Genomic DNA, 27,145 nt, shown 5'->3' with positions numbered 1-27,145 from the left:
AAAACCCACAGAATCATCTCTATCTTATAGCTCTGGAACCTAAAGCACAGATAAAGTAATTTACCATAACATACACAGATAGGTCTGATTCTAGAGGCCAAGCTCTCAAGTACTGTATTTTGCAACTTCCCTATGAAGCTTAAGTTCTAGATTTCAGACTTTCATTTACTGTTGCCATTTTTAAATGCCTTTGGCCTATAGATTTATATAGAAATGGTTACCCAAGGATAATTCAAGACCATTTTAGGTTACATTCTACAAAATAAGTAGTTTTAATGGAATTTGACTAATTTTAAGCTTGAGGGAAGGGGAGTCAACTCTGGCCACAGTGCCAGCAGGAGGAGTGTGAGTGAAGCACATGGTCATTGCACGTTACCACCACCAATGGCCAAAATAGATGGATTCCTTTGGAAACCTCATGGAACAGTTCAAGCACTGGCTCTTCCCTATTTTAAGGATGCCAGAAATGAACTCAAGGATGATCCTGAGTCTTGTAGTCAAACTAATTCCCTACAGAAAAATGGTCTTTCTTTCCTCAATGAGACTTCACACCTCTAATGCACAATACTTTAAGGCTTCAGGGTTGCCCTGGACTGGAGCTTTACCCACAGCTGCAGCAGGGCCAGGGTGTCTTCCAGAGGTCAGGAGGAGTCGTCTGATGTCCAGCAGCCTGTGGAAGCCTGCCTTCTCCTCAGTCAGGGTTGGGGAGGCTAAAGGGGAAAGTACCTTGACGGAGACCAAAGCTTAGGGGTTCCCATGACTGCTGATAGGGGACCAAATGTCTAGAACCACAATTAGCCAATATCCTTCAGCTCCATCCTGGAAGTTATCTTGAGCGACCACAAAGAAGGGTGCCGGGAAAGTGACACATGTTTGTTTGATGATGTTCCTTGAACAGAATCCATTAGGTAATTTCCCATGGGTTGAATATGGACTAACGGCTGATGTGAGCTGTTATTCAATAAACAGGGGGAAACAAAAGAGCCTTTCTGTGCAGTTATAAATCATTTTAATTAGGCTGCTGCAACCAAGTCCCGAACCACCATTAGCCTTTATTATTATTGCTCAAAATTGATTTCTTTTCCCACCTCTCATTTAATGCTTAATTTTTAAGGGAAATGGTAAACTACTGCTTACTTTGGGAAATGAATGCAGTTGTGAGTCAATCCAGCCTAGCTGGAGGTTCAGGCTCCTGTTTTCTTTCAGGCACTCCCCTAACCATCTTCAAAATAAATTATTGCCACCTCTGCCCTCTCTGGGTATTTGTTTATACCTGTCTCGTAGAATGTATAACCTCCTTTGTGACCAGCATGTTTGTATTCATTGGCTTCTCTCCCTGACCAGACCAGGGGTTGGCAAACTATGGCCCATGAGCCAAACGTGGCCCCAATGCCTGGTCATATAGGTCCCACAACCTGAAAACAGTTTTTAATATTATTAAATGGTTGAAAAAAGAGAAGGATATTTAACGACATGTGAAAATTTAAATTTTCATAAATAAAATTTTATTGCAACATAGCCATGCTCACTTGTTTACATGTTATCTGTGGCTGTTTTTGTACTAAAACAGGCGTGTTAAGTAGTTGCAACAGAAACTGTAGGGCTGCAAAGCATAAAATTTACTGTCTGGTCCTTTATAGAAAGAGTGTGCCAACCCCTGGAATAAACAGATTATAAGCTTCTTGTGGACAGTAGCTGGGTCTCAATATTCCTCCTACTTCCTACTCTCACCAACAGCACTGAACTGCGCAAATAAGGGCATGCTGGTTAAGGAATACAGAATTTGGACTCACATATTCCTATTTGACCTGAAATCTCTACTTAATGTTTGCTTGGCCTTAAGCAAGTGATTTAATCTTTCTGAGTCTCGGTTTCCTCATCTGCAAAATGGAAATGAGTCTATCTACCTCATACAGTTGCTAGGATTTTTAAATGATTTAGTGTATGTAAAATCCCACGTATGGTGTCCAGCACATATTAAACATTCCATAACTGTTACTGACATAATAATGGCTGTTTTTATTAAGAGAAAGACATTTTAAACCCACTTCCCTAACAGAAAAAAAAGTAGGGAAGAAACACATCTTGCCTTTCTCACCAGTCCTTACATATTCCCTCTCTGGGAAGGAGAGACTCATCTAGAAGGAAGAGTTGAGTATGCACAGCTCAGCTCAGCCACCCATTTCTCCAGCCCCCAGCCCCCTCTGAGATGCATTTTCCATGAGACACACACCTTTTCTGTTACTGCAGAAGCAGCCTGCTTAGGTGCAGAGTGGGGGGTGAGGGACGAGGCCTGATCCCACCTGCTCTGCCAGTGTCCCGTGGGCCATGCCCAGTTCAGGGCAGATGTGTGCAGAAGCCCATGTGCTCAGCAGATCAAGTCTGTGTTTTCCAGTTCAGCTCCAGTTGCAGTGGAGCTAACATTGTGATCACTTTCTGATTCTGGTATCTCCCTCTCAGTTGGTTCCACCCTCAGTAGGGGAAAACAGGGGTGTTTTGCATTGCTCTCTAAAACTCCAACAGTTGTATTAGAAATTCTTATTGAATTGAACATATTTTCTGACCTATGATGCGCTTGAATACAAAGCAGACTAGTTACGAGCTGTCTCCAGAACCTGGCTGCTGAGAGGCTGGGCAAGTCGGATGATGGCCTTCCCTGCCTCCTGGGGTGTTCGTGGGGCTTACCTGAAGGAATTTAGGCAAAGCTCTTGGAACACGACATGAGCTTTTTTTTTTTTTTAAACACCTTTTCATTTTATTTATTTATTTATTTAATTTATCTATTTGGCTGCGTCGGGTCTTCGTTGCTGCGCGCGGGCTTTCTCTAGCTGCGGCGAGCGGGGGCTACTCTTCGTTGCGGTGCGCGGGCTTCTCACTGCGGTGGCTTCTCTTGTTGCGGAGCATGAGCTCCAGGCGCGAGGACTTCAGGATCTGTGGCACGTGGGCTCAGTAATTGTGCTTCACGGGCTCTAGAGTGTAGGTTCAGTAGTTGCGGCACACAGGACTAGTTGCTCCGCGGCACGTGGGATCTTCCGGGAGCAGGGATCGAACTCGTGTCCCCTGCATTGGCAGGCAGATTCTTAACCAGTGCACCACCAGGGAAGTCCTAACATGAGCTCTTATCATTATTACATGTATTAAAACATTGTTTTCTGTTCTACATGTTATATATGTCAATTGCAAAAATAATTGGAGAGTGTCGTGCTAAGCACTTTCTACGTATTTCTCATTTACTTGGGCTGTGTAGCATAATAGCTAGACCATGGTTCAGAGGAGATCACCTGGACCTACCAGGCAGGTGAGAGAGTGAATATGTAAAGAGAGAATTTATTTATTTATTTATCTATTTATTTATTTATTTTTATTCTTTTTTTAATTTATTTTTTGGCTACACCACGTGGCTTGCCGTATCTTAGTTCCCCAACCAGGGATCGAACCCGGGCCCTCTGCAGTGGAAGTGCCAAGTCCTAAACACTGAACCACCAGGAAATTCCCAAGAGGGAATTTTAAACAGCATCTGGTGTATAATCAATAAATGCTAGTTGTTTTATTGTCATTGCTGCTTTTGCTACCATTATTATTATTGGAAGCTCACAAGTGGCCCAAGCTGTGAGCAGTTATTATTATGCACATTTTACAGAGACAATGAAGGTTAAGTAACCTGGCCAAGGCCAGCAAGAAGTGAGAGGCACAGCTGTGACTTGAATCCAGGTCTGTCTGACTGCCAGATGACCATGCCACAACCTGGCACTTGAAAGCTCCAGTGACTCTGAACTTCCTGCTCTTCCATAACAAGGTAAGCAATTCCATGCCCCTATGCATTAGCTCATCGTATTCTCTCTCTGGCTGAGAAGTCCCTGTGTACCCCCAAATTTCAGCATTTGAAACGCAGCTTAGACATCACCTCTTCTTGAAGCTTTCTTTGACATTTACTACATCTTGCAATCCCCAGACCCAACAAAGCTACTCTTTTCTGCATATGGCCCTTGGGTATTTTATCTGCCATACCACTACTGTTACTGGCTCAGAATTAATTCTGAGGGTGTCCATATCCCCTAGGAGATTGTGGACTTCTTGTGGCCTTTTCATTTCTAAATTCTCAGTGCCAAGAGCAGTGCTTGGCATGGAGTTGTTAACCAATAAATATTTGCTGCATTAAATATAAGAAATCATCAACTGTATGCATACGACAGTGACCAGCTCATCCTGGCTTCTCTGGAACTTTTCTGGTTTTACTACTGAAAGCCCTGAATCCCAGGAAACCGTTCATTCCCAGGCTAACTGGGATGACTGGTCATCCTAATGTATATACTTGTTCACCTACAGATATATAGACAATACTATGGAAATAGACCTTAGGCAGACATGAGTGCCGGCCCTGCCAGGGGGATGGTACCTACAGAAGACTGCCTTTCTATTCATTCATTCCTGCGTTAAGCACTCAGGAATGTGCTGGGATTGCTAATAGGAATTTCCCCTGCTGATAGGCAGGTGCTGGCCAGAGTCTCCAAAACGACCCAGCTGGAAAAGGCCCAAAAGATATAAATCTCCCCAGAGAGCATGGCCTAAGCAAGCTTCTGGCTGCTTTTGATGGGATCCTAATAGAATCCACAGCCTAGGGAGGTATGATCAGCAGCAGCTGGATGGCCAGGGCAGCCCTGCTCTGTGACCTGTCCTCACAGGGGCAGTTCTTTGCCAGCGTCCATTCATCACATCATTAGCACCCTGAAAAGAGCCTTTCACTGGCGCAATCCTACTCACCATTCTGTTGCTTTTCTCCTGATGACTTCTCAGCTTTGGAATTTTTCCCACGAGGGCTGTCACTTTGGTTTGTTCCTGTTCCATTGACTTGATTCTTAGCTTCCCCAGATGCCTTTTTCTCGGCTTTACCAGATGCACCTTCTTCAGCCTGGCTTTTGGCTTCCATTTCCTTTTGCTTCTCCTCTGCGGCCAGGCGAGCCTTTTCTTCTGCTTCCTTCTTGGCCTTCTCCTCTGCATCCAGAACAAACCAGGAAAGGTGGAGAAAATATAAAAAGAGGTCATGCCATTAGGAGAATTGCCTCTTTGAACAAAAGCAAGAGTTTGCATTGGGAATTAATGCATTAAAATGACCTAAGGTGTTTACTGTGTGTTTGGGGTATAATTTTGGTTAATTCAAGTCAGATTGGTATGTATATTCGGGAAACCAATAAAATCTGTTCATGGTGATGTCATTTCTGAAAACAGTGGGTTAGAAGAAGGGGATGGGGAGAAAGTAATAATAAGGATAATAATAATTAATAAACCGATACTGTAATTGGCATTATTAATATTACCATCAATAAGTTCTCTTGAGTGTGTCCTCTATGCCAGGTATTACACTAAGTGCTTTCCAAGGATTACCTCCTCTCATTCTCAACCTCGTACGGCAGCTACTAATATTGTAACCCTATTTTACAAACGTGGAATTGAGGCTCAAAGACATTACAAAGCTCCCCCACAGCCCAGTAAAAACTGAAGTTTCATGTAGATTTGCTTAGGAACTGGAGTTCAAACATAAAAAAACGGATTACAAAACCAAAATACAGGGAAAATAACCACCACTAGAATAATACTGTTGCAGGCCACTGTCTGTGAATTTAAAAGTAGGAGGAGTGTAATTGGGCCTCACAAAAAACATGGTCTTCAAACTGTCCACAGGGTGAGAGGTGGCCTTTAGTTTGGCCAGGGATGCTGGTCTGTGTCTTCCTCTTTAATGAGAGGATGTCAGACTTATTTCCAATTTGGTTGACTGTGAAAGGGTCTGGCTCTGTGTTTAATCAAAAACATAGTGTAATTGCCTATGGTCAAGGATTCATGAAAAAATGGATACATTCATTCAACTAATATTTATTGAGCAGCTACAGTGTCAAGTACTGTTTTAGGCACTGGGAATACAGCAGCAAGCAAGAAGACTTATAGAGTAGAAAATACCATAATTAAGCAAACAAATCACTAGGATAATTTCAGATGGTGAAAGGAGTTTTACAAAAAAGTAAAGCAAAGTAATATGATGGAACGCGATGGGCATAAGGGAAGGAGGTGGCATTAGGTAAGGAGGTGAAGTAGGTGACATTTGACCAAATCTTGAATGATGAATTGCTGATCATGCAATAATCAAGAAAAAAGAGCATTCCAGGCAGAGGAAATAAAAAGTGTAAGGCCGTAAGACTGGAATAAGCTTGGTATGTTCTAGGGACAATGAGTCAGCCAGTATGGCTAAAGCAAATTTAGTAAGGGGTTAGTGACAGATGATGTGGTCAAATGACCAAGGACATGCAAGGTTGAGATCATGCAGAGCCTTGGAGGCAATGAAGTGGAGCTGGATTGTAGGAAGTAACCTACAGAGACCAACAGAAGGCACCTAACAGAAACCAATCCTCCCTTAAGGTCTACAGACTCACTGTCTAGCATTCACTTCACTCAAAAGGGCTTCCAACCTCCACTATGAAAAGCATTATTGCATTTTTTTCTCTAGATGTGTTACAAATGCCCCACACCTCATTACCAGGGGTCTTCTTTACTTCCCTTGGTTAGCCCTGGTCCTGAAAACAGATGGCTTTCATAGATGACAGGTGAAATGTTAATCTAATGGGCACCAGAGTGGTTATGCATGTGATCACGTTTCCCTTTGTTTCAGCTGCTAAAGAGCACAAAGCCCAGATTTGGTTCCAGGTTCACACGTTCGCCGGGCTTTATGGCGTTGTATTTTGTGCATGTCTATGACCCCTGGCTTCATTTTACTCTTCCTGCCCTTACATTTGCCTGGCTCAGATGTCCTCCTTAATATTTTATGAAGTTTTCATTCATCCTTTCATCGATTCATCCAACCACCTATCCAAACCAATACCCTGGCCTCACCCCTGACAAATTAAATCAGACTCTGGAGGGAGAGAGGCAAAAATAGGATATTTTTAATGCTCTCCAGATGAGTCTAACATGCAATAAGGATTGATAAGCACTGATTTAAATTTTAAATGTTTGCCATTCAATATTTCATGATATTCTACTTCCCAACAGGATGTATTTATAATTTACAGTGAAGAGGTAAGGAAAAATTTCTTAACAAAACTGCATAATTATGTGCATATATAGTATAATATGTCTTCTGACTCCTACAGAAAGGTACAACTAAAGAGTAAAAGAATGCCCTTGCAGAAGATAGGGAGATGGCATTCTCAGGTAGGCTGCAGGCCCACAGAAGGCTCCCTAGAATGTTTGTCCAGACTTCCTCTTATCCTTCTGTAATGCCCCGAGGACAAATGTCATCTCCATCACTGAATTCCCAGTGCTTGGTATAACGCCTAGCACCTAGCAGATGCTCATGGAGTATTTGTTGACTAAATGAAATGTACACAGAGGGTGTGATTCACCCTATCTGCCAATGAACCTGACCCATATTCCATCATCAGCAATCCAGACCAGTATAAAATACAGGAACTATACACACCCTAAAGTCCTATCCTGAAAAAAATCAGCCATTTGACTGTATTTGACTATAGGTAAGTAAAAAGATGACTGTACTTACTACACAGAGAGGGGAAGAGGGCCAAGGGGGAAGAGAATTCATTTATACTCAGATATCAGGTAAAATAATGTATAATCCTCTCACAGAATCCCCACTGAATCTACTGCAAACTTTCAACATTCAAAATATCCCCGTTAAAAGTAATTTTGATGAAAGCTGAAGGTATTAAATTCTGCTTTGCTACAAGAGTGCAACATATTATCTAAGCAAGAAAAATTCATTTGACAACTGAGTCAGACCAATTTTCTATGGAAAATCTAGCAACTCCCCCCCAAAAACCGGGGGGTACATTTCAGAAACAAGTCTGTTTGGGCTCAACTACAGTTGACAGTAGGCAATTAGTGTTTAAATTAGTGAATGGTAGCTCTTATGACATCATAATCAGATCCGACATGATTCCTTTCTCTGCAGCAGTCATGTTCCAATGGATGGCTCTGAAATGTTCTACAACTTCTCTACTCTACTCCTATCTCTTCTTTGTATCTCTGAAATATCTGATATTAGTGTGATCAGCCATCAGCATCCAGTGCTACTACTCAAAATAAGTAGACAAAAACAAGCAAACACATAAATAAGAAAAGAGAAATAAATTGACAGAAGGAACATCTGTTCCACTGTAATCCAATCCTCTTACATTTTCAAGGTGAAATATTAATATACATAAAATCTTTCCTACTATGAGACAAAGTAGGTGATAGAACAATTAATTTGTATATGGTAACAGTTCCATATATACAAAGAATGAACTTTTCAGGTTTTAGATTTAACATCCATGGAACTCCTAGGCTCCTAGACTAGTAGAAAGCAAACACTGTAGTTCAATCTCATTTCCTTCTGCTTTCCATTTCATACCATCTGTAGTGATGTGATCATTATGAAAATGGCCAAAAGCAAGGAGCTAAAGACTTAAGGTAGAGCACAGCCCTCATGATCTATAAATTACATTCCTCCTGAGAGCTGGTTCTATCCCACACTGAATGTCTGTGCAGTCTTGGAGAAACACATTGATTTCTTCATTTCATTTGCCTTTCTGAATAATGATACTATAGGCTCTTGGTTAAAAATGATATTGGGCTAAGTATTCCTTAATATAATTCTCTGAAATGCCTACCTAAACCACCTACAAACAGAGAGAGAAAGAAAGAAAAGGAGAGAAACTAACTTAATAAAGACAACCAAGCACTATGTGAATTCTGAGTAGTCAAGTTTTGATTATATACAAGAACAACAGAAAGGTACTCCTAGCTAATTCAGGACTCAGAAGATGTTCCCATTGGACCTTTCTAAAAATTTTAGCAAAAGTGCTTCAGCTGACAAAAAAATTCAATCAACATTAAAAACTCAGAATGAGGGAATTCCCTGGCAGTCCAGTGGTTAGGACTCTGCACTTTCACTGCCGAGGGAGCAGGCAGGTTCAATCGCTGGTTGGGGAACTAAGACTCTGCAAGCCACGCAGCGTGGCCAAAAAAAAAAAAGAAAAAAAACCTCAGAATGAGGAAAATATGTTATTGATGCACAGTAAAACCAGTACATCATAGTGTTAAATAAAAATAATTGTTAAGCTAGATATAAAACTTGATGCAAATATTTAAAATAATATTAAAGAATAAGTTAATTGTAAAATAGCAATTTACTTACAATCACCTAGGTTGAAAATCTTTTATTGTTTCAATAAAAACTGAGTGACAATGGAGGAAATTTTTAAAAACTCAATAAACTTCTCAGCACTTGCAAAGGAGTATCATTATATACTATTTCATATTTACCTTGATAGAGACATAATTCAATAAAAAATATGAAGATAATCTGTAGTAAAATAAAAATAGGATATATTTTAAAAAAACAAACAAAGTTAAAAGGTATAATATATGACAAACTAACTGGACAGAGGCAGGGCAGAAACTGCAAGACAGTTTGTCAACTGAAGAGTTACTATTCTTAACATATAAAAAGTTATTATTAATCAGCAATAAAAATATAAACATCCCAATGAGAAAAATAAAGGGGGAAAATATAGGGAAATGGCACTCTCACTACACTTCCACTGAAAGAGAACACGGTTTAAAAAAAAAACTTTCCTGAAAGAAATTTGATGATATACATCAAGAGCTTTAGAATTTTTCATCTACTTTGACAGAGGAATTCCATATCTAGAAATTTACCCTAAATAATCAGATGTAGGCTCAAAGACTGCTGAACTTGTATGTTCATAACCATGTTATATACAATAATGAAGAACTAGAAACCAAAATGCTCAGTAACAGAGAAATGGTTCAACTATGGTATTCCAAACAATGTAGCCATTTACATCATATTTTCTAAGAATATTCAGTATCAGAATAAAATCTTCAAAATAGAAACAGAGAAGGAAAATACTATATTACATACACTATAATCTCAACTCAAGGGGAAATTTTTACTTATAAATATGCATTGAAAATCGAATTAAAAAGAATTACATCAGAATTTCAACAGTAGTTATATTTGGCTGGAGAGGTTATGAGTGATTTTTATTTTCTTCTTTATATATTTTGTTTATATTTCAGCATGGTAACCTAAACACCTACTATTCTTACACCAGAAAAAAATGTTTAAAAAGTATTAAATCCTGAATGGAAACTGATCAATATTTATCAGACTTGCAAACTGTTATACCTACACATCTTTGTTTGGGAATAATGATTTTCAGCCCTAAGAGCTGTAAAAAAAATACTGATTCAATTTTTCCTAACAACTATGCGTTCTGGCCTAGCTAGCTTTGTAAATCAGTTTGATTAATAAAACTAAAACTTTAGATCCAATTCCATTTCTGATCAATTTAATAACAACATATATTTAAGTGCCCCATGCAGGGCAGCCTTTGCTGAAATCAGGGTTTTCTGGTAAAAAAGAATCATGAGCAAAACAGCCTGGAATAGTATAGCATAAACCAACCACCAATGGAAAAACAGATGCAAACTGAATTTCTTAATACCAGCCAACCAGCCAACGGCATTATTGGGAAGCTGAAAATGTTATAAAATATTCATTATAGGTGGGCATTTTGACCACCACCTTCTTAACTTTGCATTCAAACTTCTAACTTTCTTTTCCAGTTTTTCAAAATAACAGCTACTACTTATCAGGCACTAACCGTGTGCAGGCTCTGTTCTCAGTGCTTTACATATGTAATTTCTGTTCTTTTCATCAACTCTGCGATGTCTATTATCATCCCCCAAAGGGAATTTTTCTCAAAGACTCTGTCTGAATTGCCAAAGAGCACAGGGCAAGTAGGGATTCAACTCTCTCTTTTCCCAACTTTTGCTTTGATACCCAAACTATCCTCCCACGAAATATATGTGTGCCTTTGTCTACCCCTTTTTCCTTGTTCTCCCTTTCCAAATTCATGGCTCAACCCCAGGCATCCTTCAAATCCTAGCTACAAGATGCCTTCTCAAGCACCCCAACCAAGGTTAGGGACAAGTTAGCTTAAGACTATCTCTATCAGCACACCTCACATATTTAAAAACTATTAGTGCTTATTTATCTGTTCTTTTTAAAGGGCCAATTTTCTCCTAGAAAAGAAACTGTCTAATGCTCCCCCAGGTGGTTAGTTTCAGAAGGTAATTTTAGTAAGCCACACAATTGCAGACAAATTATTTTGAAGTACCACTTTCAATTGCGTGCTGTCAGGAACTGAATTTTCAAGTGTAACGAGTGTAATTGATTATAAGAGAGTGCTTCTTTGGGGGGCTTCCTTGGTGGCGCAGCGGTTGGGAGTCCGCCTGCCGATGCAGGGGACACGGGTTCATGCCCCCGTCCGGGAAGATCCCACGTGCCACGGAGCGGCTGGGCCCGTGAGCCATGGCCGCTGAGCCCGTGCGTCCAGAGCCTGTGCTCCGCAACGGGAGAGGCCACAGCAGTGAGAGGCCAGCGTACCGCAAAAAACACAAAACAAAACAAAAAAGACGAGTGCTTCTTTGAAATGATGCAGTAGCTACCATTGCTGCTTGCAGTGCCTGCCAACAGGGAGGATTTCAATGTTTAAAGCATCTGAATAGACTGTGAGAGGCCACACCTAAAATATGGAAGAGGCGTTGGCTCCCTCCAGAGCTCAGGATGCAACCTCTGTCCCCAAATGATAAGGGCTCAATTATGCCTTAAAAGAGTCGTAAAGATAAACCCTTTGCCCCACCTGAACTGAACAGCCACTTGGACAGGACACAGTGCTGGCCTTTGAATAATTCCAGCAGTGAGGTCTTATCTCTTCCACACTAGAAGCAGCCCCCTGCCCCCAATGTTTGAGGACCAAGACTGCCAGAACGTGCTGTGCCTGTCTACTCCTACTCTTCTTCTCACTTGTGCAGACACTGGGTGGATACAAGTGTGGGATGCTGTGATCGGAGATAAAACTTTCCTTGCCTATAATGAGTGTCTGGGGCTCGGGGCCAGTAGGTGCTGGCGATGAGTGCAAAGCTTCAACTGAACTCCCATTCTTACTTTGAAAGAAACTCTGTACAAATGCCTCCCCACCCCACCCAGGAGACCGTGAGCTTTGAGGACAAGGATGTCTGTTATTCACCTCTGTGAATAACACAGAGTACAGAGCCTGGCATACGGTAGGCATTCAATAGACGTTGGCGAAAACTGACTGTTATTGAAGGCTCACTTCCACAAACCCCATTGAGATCAGTCTCCTTGCTGGGCTCTAGAGCCATCCACGTCTGTGCCCTCTCTGGAATCAGGCATCACAGCTTCCTAAGACTTACCTCAGGGATGTGTTCCTACCTAGACTATAGCATGAGCATGCAGTATGTACGAATCATGTAGCACATGCTCAATAAACACAAACATGCATATGAGCAAATGAATTTCAGAAAAACAGATTTCAGGGTTTTTTTGTTTGTTTGTTTCTAGTATCAAGAGTGATGACTTCTCTGTCTTCAAATTTCTGTTAACCTGCACATTACCTTCATCTTAGAAGGTTAGCCTGAGTAATGGCTGAAGGGAAATTGAGAACATGAAAGATAAAAATGCATGTAAGGAGATTAAAGCCCCTTCTATCCCAACATAATGGCCGAAGTGGCTACTGGCTAGGCTTCATTTAGATAAAAGAAGGAATAAAGGCCTCATAAATGTGCCGCATGACATGAAATAAGAATGACAAAATGGCCTAGCAGAAACCAAGAAATAGCAACACCCATTCTCTGTAGAATCTTTATTTCGAGAAGAGTCTGGTCATATAGCACAAAGGTCACGCTGTCAGGAAGCTTGGTGGCCAGCCTCATTCTCTCGTGCACTGAGTGTTCGATATAATGACGATCAAAAGATGGTCGATCCTAACATTCAGCAATTTGAATTTATATCCTGAGTTTGTGCTTCATGTGCAACACCTATAAATCAGGGGCGGCAGTGCCTTGCTTTGTAAGCGGGTCTGAGTGGTCTGGATAATATTCCCCAGCAGCACGTTACCTTTGGGCACCTTGGCCCTCCATCTCTCCCGATTGACGTGCACCACCTCAGTCCAAGTGGCTTTAAAACTCTTACAGTCAACAGGGATGACCGAATTGTTGATTGGGGCACTTCCTTCTGAGCCAGAGCTCTTGACACCTGATCGTTTTGCATCTGCCGAACTGATGTTGTTCAAACTGGAGGACAAAAAAAAACCATACGGAAGAATTGGGAGATTGGGATTGACATACATACACTAATATGTATAAAATAGATAACTAATAAGAACCTCTGTATGAAAAATAAAATAAAAAATTCAAAAAACCCCCACAACATATGGAAGAGGAGGGTTAGTGTTTGGAAAATGTGTGCCGATAAAGAAGCCTAAGAGAAGAGTGGTTAACACTCAGTTAACACTCAATTTCGCTGTGTGAAATTCCTGGGGCCTGAGCTTTGTAATTCCTATTTTCCATATTCAACAGCTGGGAAAGTCTCCATATTCAGCAGGAAAACAAAACCCCAAGATTTCAGCCTCATGACTGTTGATCGTCCCCACAGTCCCCATAGTTCAGATGTTCTTTTTCCATATGACTAGGTTCCCCCACACAAGAATTCTCTGCCTTTGACTTTCGGAAATCAATGCATTTAAACTTGACTTCTACTTGGTTCCACAGTTCACCCACCTGCCTCCACACTGACCACTTTTCCAAGTTACCCAGTCACTTGGTCCTCTTTCTTTCCAGCTCTCCCTCCCCCTGAAGTCAAGATCCTCTGATCTCAGGATCCCCAAGGCCCGAGTAAGGTGATTTCCTTATGTTCCTGGGGAAGGTGGAGAGGCACAGACAGCATGGAGATTGTGGGAGATCGGTCATGCAGGAGACCTTTTTAAAGATGGTATCATTTTAAGCTTTGAACATAGGGAATACAGTAATATATATAACGTTATAATATAGAAAGTACCATCCTTCTGGGAAACTTTAAAGTATCACACACTCCCAAGGAGCTACAGTAGTGACTGACGCAAATGCAAATCCACTGAATGACAACCAAGACTGACTAGATAAGTAGGGCAGGTCTCAGCCCAGCGCTGGCAGAGCTGTGGAGCTGTGGGACTCTGGCAGGGGGCTTCTGTCCTCCTTGTTAGCAGCCTTGACTGGGTCCCTCCATCTTAAGCATCCCTGGGGTCCCACTGTCCTAATATTCTTCTTGCCTTTCTTCCTCTTATTTACTCCTCCTCTTGCTCTTTTCTTCTTTTTCTTCATTACATTTCTCTCCTTTATGACAAAGCCCAAGGTTTTGCATGGACGAGGAGGAGGGGAGAGTTGTACTACTGGTAATACGACTAGTAAAGACCGAGCGTTAGCTTTATTGTAGCTGACACTTCCCTTGTGCTGGACCCTGTTATAAGGGCTTTACAGAGATTAAATAATTCATTTAATCCTCCCAGTAACCTATGAGTAGAATCCATGCTTTCTCAGATGGGGAAACTGAGGCAACTTGCCTGAGATGTGGCACAGCTAATAAGTAATGGAATCAGGATGTTTAAGCCAGGATTGCGACTCCAGAGGCTGTGCTCTTTGACTACTAAACTACCCTCAATATAGTGAAGTTGTGGCAGAAGGTGATTTAAAATTTCAGTTTCTTTCTATTTTCTTCCTGAACCTAGAAATGAAAGTCAGTTTCATTTCTTGTGATAACTCTGATCAGTGGTACTTTCCTTTTGGAGTATGGGGAGCAAGGACCCTCTGGGCCCAGCAGGTAAAGTGCAGTGACTGATGCTGTTGAGAGCAAAGCTGCCAAAAGAGAGAATGCGGGGTGGGGGGTTGGTACTGGGAACCTGCTGGTCATCACCTAGATCCTGGTCATCCCCTTACAGGCCAGCCTGGAGAGTACAGAGAGTACAACTTTGAGTCTTCCTTTTATCTTTTTTTTTGCGGTACGCGGGCCTCTCACTGTTGTGGCCTCTCCCGTTGCAGAGCCCAGGCTCCAGACGCGCAGGCCCAGCGGCCACGGCTCACGGGCCGAGCCGCTCCGTGGTATGTGGGATCCTCCCGGACCGGGGCATGAACCCGCGTCCCCTGCATCGGCAGGCGGACTCTCAACCACTGCGCCACCAGGGAAGCCCCTCCTTTTATCTTTTATAAGGAGGAGGTAGGATGAACATAATTATGAAGTACCACCCCCATCCCTTCCAGAAGAAGTCTATCCCCATGGACAGGCCACCCTGACCCCCAGCTTTCAAGATTCAGCACTGACCTTGAACGCCTCTGTCCTGTCCCACCAGTTTGAGAGGTTTCATCAATTAGTGGACTCAAGATCTTTTCTGTCATGTCCGTGAGCACAGTGAAGGTGGGTTCCACAATGAAATCAATGAAGCCTGAAGAGAAACAGCAAAACTTCAGAGGAACTGCATATTAACTTGGGCCTTTCCATATGTTCCCATGCCAACTGATGGGTTGTATCTTTCTTTTAAAATTCATCTTCATAGGAGTGCCAGATCAGATTAGGAGAGACTAGGTTGGTCTTAATCATTTAATATATTCCTTGCTTTGAATATCAGGAGTCAGTTCCATTTCTCCTACATAACCTTCCTATAACTTTTTAGGAGACAGTTCAATAAAATGCTTAAAAATGCAAGTTCAACATCTACTATGTAAAAAAACGATGTAATAGGTGCTGCATAAAAGACTAAGCTGTGTAACACAACCTGCCTGCCCTAGGAAGGTTATAGGAGGAATTAAATGAGCACAAAAATGGAAAGGGCTAAAGGAGAAGGCCAAATAAAGGCTCCTGAGAAGGTAAGGGAGGGAGGATATTTTCCCTTGCACTGAGAAGGCTGCAAACAGCATCATGGAGGTTGTGATGTTTGAGCTGAGCCCTTAAGGGTATTCATTCTAGATGCAGGGGGTGAAATAAGCAAAGTGACAAGGATAGGGAAAAGTGCAGGATGTGTCTGGAGAATGACTGGGGCTTAGGGATTCTTTTGAAGTCAGAAAGGGAAAGCCTGGGGAGGCAGGTCATTATCAGCTCAGGAGGGAGGTTCTTACGTATCAGGCTAAAGGTTAGGATTTAGATAGGCACTAGGAGCCCCTTGAGATGTCTGGGCAGCATTGTAATAAGATTTTTTTCTGATGTTATTTGGGAGAGTTAATCTGGCAAGATGGATGGGAAGGGAGAGAGCCATAGGGGCTGAGGCTCATTTTAGAGCCTCATTTTAGAAGTTGTTGCAATAGCTCAAAGGCAAGGTAAGGAAGGCAGGATCCAGTGCCATTTTAAGGTGAGAGTGTGGTGGAGGCACAGATACATGCACAGTGGGAGGCGGTCCTGCCTCTAGGTGGGATCTGTCAGAGACTTCCAACAGGAAGGCAGAGAGAACAGGGACAACGGGGGAGAATGTGACTGGGGAGGAAGATGGTGGGCTTGGTCTTAGATTTGCTGACTTGAGGTACCAGGGACCTATCCAGATGGAAGAGGGTCAGAAGAATTGGAAGAAACAGGGTTGGAAACTAGGAGAAGGGTCAGATCTGGAACTATACCTTTGAGAGATCACCATGCTGGGGAGATAATTGATGCTGGGCTAGACTGACTGTCTCAACAGTTCAAAAATACCCCAGTGTTCTGTGACACATCAGGAGAAAATACAGAATCTGGAACTAAGGGTGATAACTCATTACACAGCCACATGAAACTAGACACCAGTCAAAGGAAATATAGTGTTTGGAAACATACAAATGCTTATTTGGTTTTTAAAGTGACCAAGGTGGAAGTGATACTGGCATTCAATGCCCAGCAGTGAAGGATGCTAAAAATCCTGTAACGTAATTGGCAAGACAAGAATTGTCCCAAGCAAATACCAAGAGTGTCCTGATAAAGAAACACTGATAGCCAAATTTGAATTGCAGTTAATTGCAGTATAATTTTAAGCAGAAAGTGAAGTGTTTGATGACAGTATTTTCACCTTTTTTTTTCTCACAAGTTAAATTCATTCAACATGTCCAAACCCAAACAAACTCATCAGCTTTCCCTCCAGTCCTTGTAAATAGGACATGGCTCAACCACTCAACCTAGATTGCTGCCTTTATCTTAGCCTTGCATCCAGCTGAATCCTTAATGTTTTATATGCTACCTCTCTCCTGTATTGCCTTAGTTCTGATACTCAACATCTCCTCCCTGTAACATTGCAGAAAGCACCAGCTGGAGCCCTTGCCTCTAGTCTTACTCAAAACCCTCCAATTAACCCTCCATACTACTGAGAGAGAAATCTTTCTAAAGCAGGGACTGGCAAACCTTTTCTGTAAAGGGCCAGATAGTAATATTTTAGGTTTTGTGGGCCACATACAAAACCTAAACCAAGGAGTTTGTCATACAACTGCTTAACTCTGCCACTGTAGTGCAAAAGCGGCCATAGACAATATGCAAATGAATGAGCTTAACTGTGTTGTAATAAATCTTTATTCACAAGACCAAGCAGTTGGACAGATTTGGCCCACAGGCTATAGTTTGCTGATTCTTACTCTAAAACATCAATTTATATATAGTTTTAACCTTACTTAAAATTCTTTAGCTGTGCCCTCATTTCCTACAGGAAAGTATAAGCACACGCTATTCCTAACCTGGACCTGATTTTCTCTCCAAACATGTCCCTCACCATATCCTACTCCCTACCTACTGCTCCAGCCAAATGGAACTATTTGTAATTAATTCCCTGACAATACTATACTGTTTTAAATTTCCTCTTTTAGTATATGCTGATTCTTGTCTGCAATTTCCTTCCACCCACCCCTATCCACCTCTAACACATATCACCATTTGCCTAGACACTGCCTACTTATCTCCTAGGACTCAACTCAAACATTACCTTTAAACAAGTCTTTCTGGGTCTAATGTTCACACACTCTGTTCTGTATCTCATTGTACCATGTACAATCTCTACCTTAGCATTGTAACAATCTAATAGATTTTGTTTTCTCAATCTCTTGCCTACCACCCAATACTGGTTCAATGTCTTTGGGAGCAGACACCATGTACAATTTGTCTTTGTTTTTTTTTTTATAACATCTGTTACAGTGCCTAGCAGTGCCCTACACCTAACAGGAACTCAGTATATTAATATGAAAAAAATTAATAAGTCCCCAAAACACAAGTAGAAAAAAATCAATAAATCTTTGTTGAATTTATTTTTGAATGATTTCAGACTCTTCCAAGGTGGAGATCACTGATGACATTTAATTTATGTTTGGCACTGGTACCCTCCCTCACACCTGAAGAATTCTGTAATGCCCATATATTATGGTTATTAGCAGTGTAAAAGTTATCTTTACCAAAAAAAAAAAAAGTGCTAAATTTTTTTTTTAAGGAAGGAAGGAAGGGAGGGAGCAGGGAGGGAGGGAGAGAGGAAGAAGGAAGGGAGGAAAGAGGAAGGGGAAGGAAACATTTTAAAAGAGCCATTCCTGGAAGTAGGGTCATCCAGGAAATGGTGCTGTCCTGGAAACAGGGCTAGAGGAAGCATCACTGAGGAAACTTCTGGTATTGCATGCAGAATGGAGAGACTGAAATAGCATGGGCTTCCCACCACTAATTCTTGTCATTGCCTTAGTGTTAAGGTCCATTTTTCTCTTGGCAGGGAATGATGGAGACAGCAGAGTGTCACTGTCTAATCTTCCTGGGAACCAGCTACACTCCGGGAGAAGGATGGGGAGAGCTGCTCCATCAGCTCAACCAGCCAAAGCCATGAGCACAGCAAGCAGAATGGAGCCAGGTTCCCAGCTGAAGAATCACTGGGAGCATCTGTGCTTACTTCCAGACACTCCTTTCTGGTTTCTCGTTCCATCCAATGGATTGGCAAACACGTACCTACTTGTGACTGGGCAACCATGGTGGACTTTCGGTCACACAGAGGAGAAAAAGGTAGCCCCAGCTCGGCTTCTCTATCACCCTAGAAAAACAGGAAGTCAAAGTAAATTAACAACAACAGGCTGAGCTGCCCAGATTTTATTTCACAACTCCAGCTGCCACAAAGGCCACTGGTCTTTATTTTAATTATTCCCGTTACATTATGTAATATGTCCTTTTGGGACCTGCTCCTCTGCATAAAAGACACCCAGAGGCTGAAGCCCTCCGGGATCCAATCATTCCATCCAACTGCAAAGGTGCATGCTGTCGTATAGAAAGCCTCACCAGACAGCAACAGGTCCCCCAAGGAAAATAAGAACAGCAATGTGTCCTGTGGCCTAGAGCCAGCACAGCAGTCAGAATTCTTGTGTGCTCTCCAGTTGCCCTGTGCTGACCTGCCCTGTGCTGGCCTTTCTTGAGCCAGCAAGCCCCTCCCAGTTGTGGGGAGTGTCTAAGACACCAATTCTAATTGGACTGATTTGGACTCATTCTCCAAGTGCTACCTAAAGCCATAAACAGCTGGAGTAAGTGCTTCTGGGGTCTTCACTGCAGGGCTCAGTGATGATGAAAAGTAGAATGAAAAATAAGCAAAGTAAGTAATTGTTTGTGTTTATCAAGTTAGACAATAATAAAACATGATTCTCTGGCCAATATGTTCTCAATCTCACCAAAAAACAAGACTATAATAAGCAAGTGCTATGGAAAGTCTAAATAGTGATGGAGATGATTTTTAAAAACCATTCTGAACCAGAGCGCAATACTTCAGTCACACGCCCAGAGGAAAGGGAAAATGTGTCACCCTTCTGAGAGCCGCAAAGTTGTGCTGATTCAATTTAACAGAAAAGAATCTGCCCAGGTTAATGGCTACTGACTTGGGCTTGAATCTGGCCTTGCTCTCGCCACATGTGTGATCACAGGAAATTTATATTCCCTCTCCACATTTCAATTTTTTTAAAAATAAATTTATTTATTTATTTATTTGGCTGTGTTGGGTCTTCGTTGCTGCACACAGGCTTTCTCTAGTTGTGGCAAGCGGGGCTACTTCGATGCGATGCGGTGCGGTGCAGTGCGCGGGGTTCTCATTGCGGTGGCTTCTTTTGTTGTGGAGTACGGGCTCTAGGTGCACGGGCTCAGCAGTTATGGCTCGCGGGCTCTGGAGTTCAGGCTCAGTAGTTGTGGTGCACGGGCTTTGCTGCTCCGCGGTATGTGGGACCTTCCTGGACCAGGGCTCGAACCCGTGTCCCCTGCATTGGCAGGCAGATTCTTAACCACTGCACCACCAGGGAAGCCCCACACATTCAATTCAAATGTGGGATAATAATCCCTATGTCATCAAGTAACGATGAAGATTAAGTGACAAAATGTATATAAATAAATTAAAAGAACAATTATTGTTTCCCAGTAGATATTTCTACCATCTAAGTGAAGATCTGAGAAACTTTTAGTGAACTTGTTACATCTAATTGTTACACTCTGATTATAATAAATATCGCCAATGAACCTATAGTAAATAAAGAGTAATAACCTAATTCGACAATCAAAGTTCAAAAACGGAATGCTTTTTCTTTCTAAGGCATGTTACCAAAGAGAAAGGATGCTAGTTCACATGCACATTTAAGATCTATTGAAAAGAAGGAAAAGGAATGGGCGTCTGAGGAAGCTGAACAGTGGGGGTCACAATGGGCGCTGGGGACATCCAAGGGTCTCAGGAACAGTCCTGAAGTGGCTTAGTTCCTTCTGTACTCTTTTCTGTATGAACAGCCCATGGGACACAATCGTCCCTCTGTTTCTGAGTATGCCTTGCTGAGGGCTGCTCTATCTCTCAAGTGGCATGATGAAAATAACTTACTCCAAAGCTATTTCTACTTGGGCAGTATGACGAGAAGGAAGAGTATTTATAACATAAATTGTTGTTGTGTAGCTGGTTTAGTGGGCTAGCTCAGCTAACACAAATAAAACCCACTCTTATTCCTTATGAAGCAGGAATGTAAGTTGTTTTGTTGGTGCATTTTAATGGGTGTGGCTTAGAAGAACACTAACCACTTGACTATTAAGATGTATGCATTAATTTGGATTTTATTACTGAAAAAGTACATGATATTAAGCAACTTCTTATCCCATGGACTTGTCCATACCCACATTCACACATCACATACATCTTTTGGGTTTAATTAACTATTACTACCAACTACTAAAAACCTATTTTAAGATAGTGGTCCCTGAATTCCCTCTGGAGGACAGATACATTTATAAATTGGAAAAAATATGCGGCAAGTAATACAGAAGAATGTACTTCTACAGGCAAATCCAGCTTGACTGATAAAATACTGTACAACTCTTTAACTACTGGCCCTTGTGGAATTATTCATACACCTTCCTCTTTGTCAAAGAGGTCAATATTTTCAAAAAAGGGGGAAAGTCTCAGTCAGCACAAAGGATTTTTTTTAAAGGAACTCATTTTTTTTTCTTCCAGGACAGTGCCAGAAAATAAATAACTATCATTCTTGTGGTAGGGGTTAAGATAACTGACGGATAAGGTCACAGAATCAATCTACAAAAGGAACACAAGGAATGTTAGTTGAACGAATGAAAAGATGAATTTGGTTAGAAACACTCAAGTTCCTTTGGTCACTTGGACATTTATCACAAGCAAGCTGGGAGAGCAATTAGGTAGTTAGTTGTTCACAAACCCCCCCCCTCCCCCCGCCTCCATTTCCGGTCCACATGTAGCTAGACTACGATTCCCAGAATCTGTGCCACTTCGTGCTAGATAATAAAACAGGAGGAGAGGGGATGTATTTCCACCACAGTTCTGGCCTATAAAATCACCTATGCCTATGTTTTTATGTCCTCCCTTCTTCTGCTTGCTTGATGTAGATAAGCACCATGGAAGCCATGTAGATGGTAGAGTCTGGATCTAAAATCACTGTTTATTGTAAACCACCTGCCAATCCAGAAACACTTGTGGGTACTTCACATGAGTGGGTGATAAAATTCCATTTTATGTGTACTGTTATACATGTGGGTGTTTGTTTGTTACAGCAGCTATCTGTAAGCAGCAAGCCAATTAAGAGAAACAAAGGTTCTTTCTGTATTGGAAGTTCACAGGGCAGAGGGCATCTCTCAATGCAAGAGCTTCAAAAGACTGTTAGGTGATATCTCAAGCGAGTGTTTCCAGGTAGACTGAAGAAAAGGTATTTGATTGGGGAGGCAACAAAAGCATCAAGTTGAACAAAATGCAGCAATGTACATTCTTCTTTCCCAGAGGAAGAAGTTACAAATATGAGGTATGAGAAAATTATTATGATTTTGGATTTAAGATAAGTATAGTAAAGACATCTTTGCCCTTCCCTCTCAGAAATTATCTTCTCAAAACAGGAGAATGACGAACAACAGAAACACAAATGAATATTAGGAGAAATCTGTAATCTCAAATCAAAACTACGTGAGGAACGGCTGCAAAATGCTGTGAATATCCGGGAGGGGTGAGGTAAGATGCCCAGATAAGAGGCCTATGGCTGCAGATCTCAGATAAAGCTTGAAGAATAGAGGTTTCCAAAGTTCACTCAGACAGGAAAAGTACCCCACATCCATTACATGGGAAAACCAGAGAGACAGTAAGCACTGGTGTGAGGAGCTACTCTGCACCCTATTTAGCTCCAAGGAATAGTAGAGAAGAAAATGTTGAATGAGAAAACACACAAGCATGGCAAGAAAGTGGGTGGATGACAGAGACTGAACTGTGAGCCGTCCTACAACTGTTGACTACTGTTTGACCAGGAAGAAGTAAAGGCTAACACACACACACGCACACACCCCATGTCATAGAAGCCTTATAATAAACCATGGAACTTAGAATATTGCTGTTCCAGTTTCTCCCTGGCACATATCTCCTGCAAATAGTTGGTCAAAAAATAATGCATTTCACTCAAAGATGGTAAATAATAATAAAATGAAGAAGAAGAAGAAGGAAGAAGGGAGGAGAATGAGAAGAGGGGGAGGAGAAAGAGGGGGGTAGAAAGAGCAGGGGGAGAAAAAGGGGTAGGAGAAAGAGGGGGGATAGAAAGAGGGGGGGGAGAAAGAGAGGGGAGAGAAAGAGGAGGCAGCACTATCACCACTACCAGGAAAAAAAACTTATGAAAAGTTACTTCACATGAAAAGAAAAAAAATAAATAAAGGAACAGAAAAATAAAAATAACAGATAGCGAACATTCACCAGAAAAAACAGTGCCACCAAGTGATGACCAAACATACTGCCATGATCCGAAAGAAACTCCTGAAATTATCAAGAACCAGGGCTTAGGGAACCAGGAGCTAGCAGAGCTCAGGGAAGCTATGGAAAAGAAAAACAGAACCATCATATAAATGAAGATTGTGTTGGAAGCCAAACAAAGGAGAGTTATTCTGGATAAAAACACAGTAAGGGACATGGAGTTCAGGACTGAACAAAATACCACTGATCAGAGAGTTAAAGATTTAAAGGAAAATAACAGACATGGAAGAAAAACAAGAGAGGCCACATATGAATAACTGTTCTTCCTAAAGAAGGAAACAAAAACAAATGGAAAAGGAAATCATTAAAAATTTAATGAATGTAACTTGAATCTATACAGAAAAAGAGCACGCCAGGTCCCAAGAAAAGCTATTATAGAACACTCGTTATTGAAATATATCCTAGTAATGTCACCGGGCTTCACAGGTAAAGAAATTATCCTTAGGGCACATAAGCAAAAAGACATATCACCTAGACGTGGAAATAATTCTAGGATGGCCTCCAACCTCCCCATAACAACATTCATAGGTGGAAGACATTTGAACAAAATCTAAAAAAGACCTCAGGGAAAGAAGGTTTGATTCAAAAAAATGTCTTACCCGGACAAACTGTGACCCAACTATAACAGCAGTAGAAAAACTTGCAAACACACAAAAATGTGGTTTTTAGCACTTCTAGAAGAAACCACTCAAGGAACAACTTTGACCAACCAATAGGTGAATGGATCAACCATGGCCGAAGTGGCAGCACTGAGTAGAGCCAGGACAAGAACAACTGGAGAATTATGCCTTTGCCAAATTTGTTTATTTTCCACTTTTCTGGGTCACACTGTTTTGGGTGTGTGTTTTGTAAACAGCATATAGTACATGAGACAGAATGCTCACTTAGAAAATATTAAGAATTTAGAAATAATATAGCCAACAAACAGTAACAAGGAATTAGTTATATTACGAAAGGAAAATGGGAAAGGTGTTGGGAGTTATGAATAAGTGCTGTCCTTCTTATGCGTTAAAAATGGGGGTGCAAATATACCATTTAAACCTGATATATAAAGGAACAGAGCTCTATTTAAATAACAAAGGAACAGACTACAAGAGTTAAGCAAGTTAGAATGATGTGTTGGGGAAGCAGCAAGAGGACGTAGAAGTTTACTATTGCAGGGAGGCAATAGATACTATCTAAATAAATAGAGGATGTAAAGTTCTCATTATCACGTTAGCCACTAGAACATAATATAAAACTTTCAAGTCATCAGAAGAAATAAAAACATAACAAAGCAGAAGGTACCACCAATATAGTGAAAGATTTAAAAAGAAGCCACAAAAACAGAAATCATAATATAAAATATGACAGCACCTAAGAGCAAAGATGCCTGTCATTTCAATAGATGTTAATATGGCTGGTTTCAAATAATAAAAGAATCTTAGATTGACTCATAGAAAAACCTCAATTATATACAGTGTTTAAAAGACACACCCAAATCAAAGCGTCTCTGAAAAGGTTAGTGTAGAAAGTTGTGCAAAGACAAGAGTCTCTTCTTAAAATGAGCCGAATTTGAATTCTAGGTAAAAGCATTAGATAAGACAAAGAAGCGGGCTTTATAATGATAAAGGTACAGTAAACTATGAAAATCTAAGAGTTATGAATATCCAAGAACACAAATAACACAGAATCAACATGCATGAAGCAAAAACTATACCACATAGAATATGAAAATAATAGAAACACCTGTCAGCCCATGACAGATCAAAAATTTTAAAATAATATATAAAATACCTAAATGACATAATTAATAAGGTGGATGTGCTTGGTGTTCTTTGAATTTTATACCCTGTAAGTAGAAAATAAACCTACTTTTCAAGAGCCATGAACATTCACAAAAATTGATTATAAAGTAGGTGTCAAACGAGTTTCACAGTAAGATCCAAACAATGAAAACAATCCTTTGATCAAATTTCAATAAGCCACAAATTAACTGCAAAAGTAGAAAGCAAAGGAAACTACCACTGGAAAATTACATAAACAAACATCTCCATCTGAAGCAACTTTTGGGCAAAAGAGAAATCAAAACCCAAATTACAGAATATTTAGAAAAGAAGGATTGTGAACATCTGCATATTAGAACCTACGAGATTCATGATAACACAAACTCCTAGCCTTATATTTTCTAATATCAAACAGGCAGAACGAAAATAATTGAATTGAGCATCCAACTCAGGGAATTAGCAAAAGAACAAAATAAACTCAAGCAGAAGAAATGAATTAATAAAAATGAAAACAGTAACTGACATCATAAAATAAAAAAGATTAGCTAAAGATTAGCAAATAATCAAATGATTAGCTAATTTCATACAGAAGAAAGGAAAAAGACACTGATATAGGAAATAAAAGCGGGGAAACAACCACAAACACAGAGGAAATTAAAAGAATTATAGGAGATGTTTGAAAAATATACAGCAATACTAAGGAAATGAATCTCAAAATGTATTCACCAAAGAGGCAAACTTATACTTCCTTAAAGTCAATATTTCATTGTAAAAGACTTTAGGCAGTGGCTTGGATTTTGTAAAAAATGGTTGTAAAACTGAAGATGTAACTTACTCTTTTAGCAAAGCATAGAAGGTCTGGTCTATCAGCACTGAGGCTATATGCCCTTATTCTGAAATATAACCCAATTTCTAAATGTAATTTTTTCAACGATTCTACAGTCCCATTGAAATTTCCCATTTGAACTGTCCAATTTAAAATCTATAGTTAAGAACTCAGGCAACATTTCTCCTACTTGGGTTACTTACCATGGCTTATGGCATCTGGGTTAAAACATTAAGTCAATAAAAATAATTTACTGAATCATAATTGCTAAAAAATAGTTCCAGTCCAGTGAGATAACATTCCATTCCCAATTGGCAAGAAATTCAATATGCTTATTTTCACATTGCCTCTGGTACATTTTCTTTCAGTTCACGCTTATGTTTGTGCAAACAAGCTTTCCTTTAATGGGAAAAAAAGTTCACATATTTAAGTAATTTCTCATATTCACTCTCTCACAATTAAAAAAAGGAATCACTTCAATACCTCAAACTTATATGAGTTAGTGATGATTTACCTCTGGCTATAGATTAAATATTCCTAGTTATAGGCAATATTATTACAAAAGCAATAATCAAAAAAAGCATATGATAAGGGAAGTGGAGATTTGGAGAAAATTCTTTCATTAATATTAGAAAAGTAACCTCTGGAAAAATGGCTCAAAATTAGCCCTCGATTAAGGATGATTTTGCAGTCATTCTTGTATATACAGCATGGCCACACGTGTACAGCTCTAGTTCCTCTCACGCCCTTCGGTTCCCCTTGAGAACTACTCTGTGAGGCCAAGCAATGACCATGTAAGGGAAACAGCCATATGCTGAATAAGGTACCTGCTGGCGTATTCATAGAACAGCTTAAGGGGGCACACGTGTGTGCCCGTGTTGATGTGCACTCTTGGACAGAATGAAGGAATTGTAGAACATTTAATGTGGGAAGGACACTAAGGAAAAAATCTGGTTCAACCTTCCTTTAAATCCTCCCATCTTCCAAAAGACAAATCACAGATGAGACCACTGGGAACCAGAGGAGTGATTTCATTAGTTCCAGACCACAAACCGTTGGAATAAAAATTCCAATAAAGGGCCTTCTGAACTTTGCCTAATATGCTGTTAACTCTAGTCCCACATTGTTACTGGATATTGTGTGCAGCTTCAGAAGGAAAAAAACAAACACAGAAATGCCTTCTATAATTTCTCCATTCAAACTAGAATCATAAGAATAAGAGTAATCATAAGAGTAATTTGCTTCCAAAAATCTGAGTAACCAGTGAAAGAGTACATGTCTTGTCAGTTTAGAGGACAAAGTTGAGACTGGTGTTAATATGTAGTGTTTTATGGAATCTCAGAGGTCTCTGAATCCATACTGTAACCGCCCTCAGTAAATTAACAAGAATTAATGAATTAACTGTATTAATA

The 27,145-nt window shown here is 40.6% G+C and overlaps 1 protein-coding gene across 4 annotated transcripts in view; it reads right to left on the bottom strand.

Annotated features, from left to right (window-relative positions):
• The window catches only part of PDE1C (phosphodiesterase 1C), a 351,587-nt gene that overhangs the window by 49,588 nt on the left and 274,854 nt on the right, over positions 1-27,145 (bottom strand). For all 4 annotated transcript variants that reach the window (XM_060156875.1, XM_060156872.1, XM_060156873.1 and 1 more), the window contains 4 exons: positions 18,830-18,911; positions 15,233-15,353; positions 12,998-13,173; positions 4,762-4,992 (listed from right to left, as the gene is read on the bottom strand). In XM_060156875.1, coding sequence (XP_060012858.1) covers positions 4,762-4,992; positions 12,998-13,173; positions 15,233-15,353; positions 18,830-18,911 — 610 coding nt within the window. The remainder of the gene's footprint in view (positions 1-4,761; positions 4,993-12,997; positions 13,174-15,232; positions 15,354-18,829; positions 18,912-27,145) is intronic.

The sequence above is a fragment of the Lagenorhynchus albirostris genome, chromosome 8 (assembly GCF_949774975.1).
Source record: "Lagenorhynchus albirostris chromosome 8, mLagAlb1.1, whole genome shotgun sequence".
Lineage (NCBI taxonomy): Eukaryota > Metazoa > Chordata > Mammalia > Artiodactyla > Delphinidae > Lagenorhynchus > Lagenorhynchus albirostris.
Note: the sequence above shows the minus strand (reverse complement) of the source record. Positions and strands in the feature narration are given on the sequence as shown.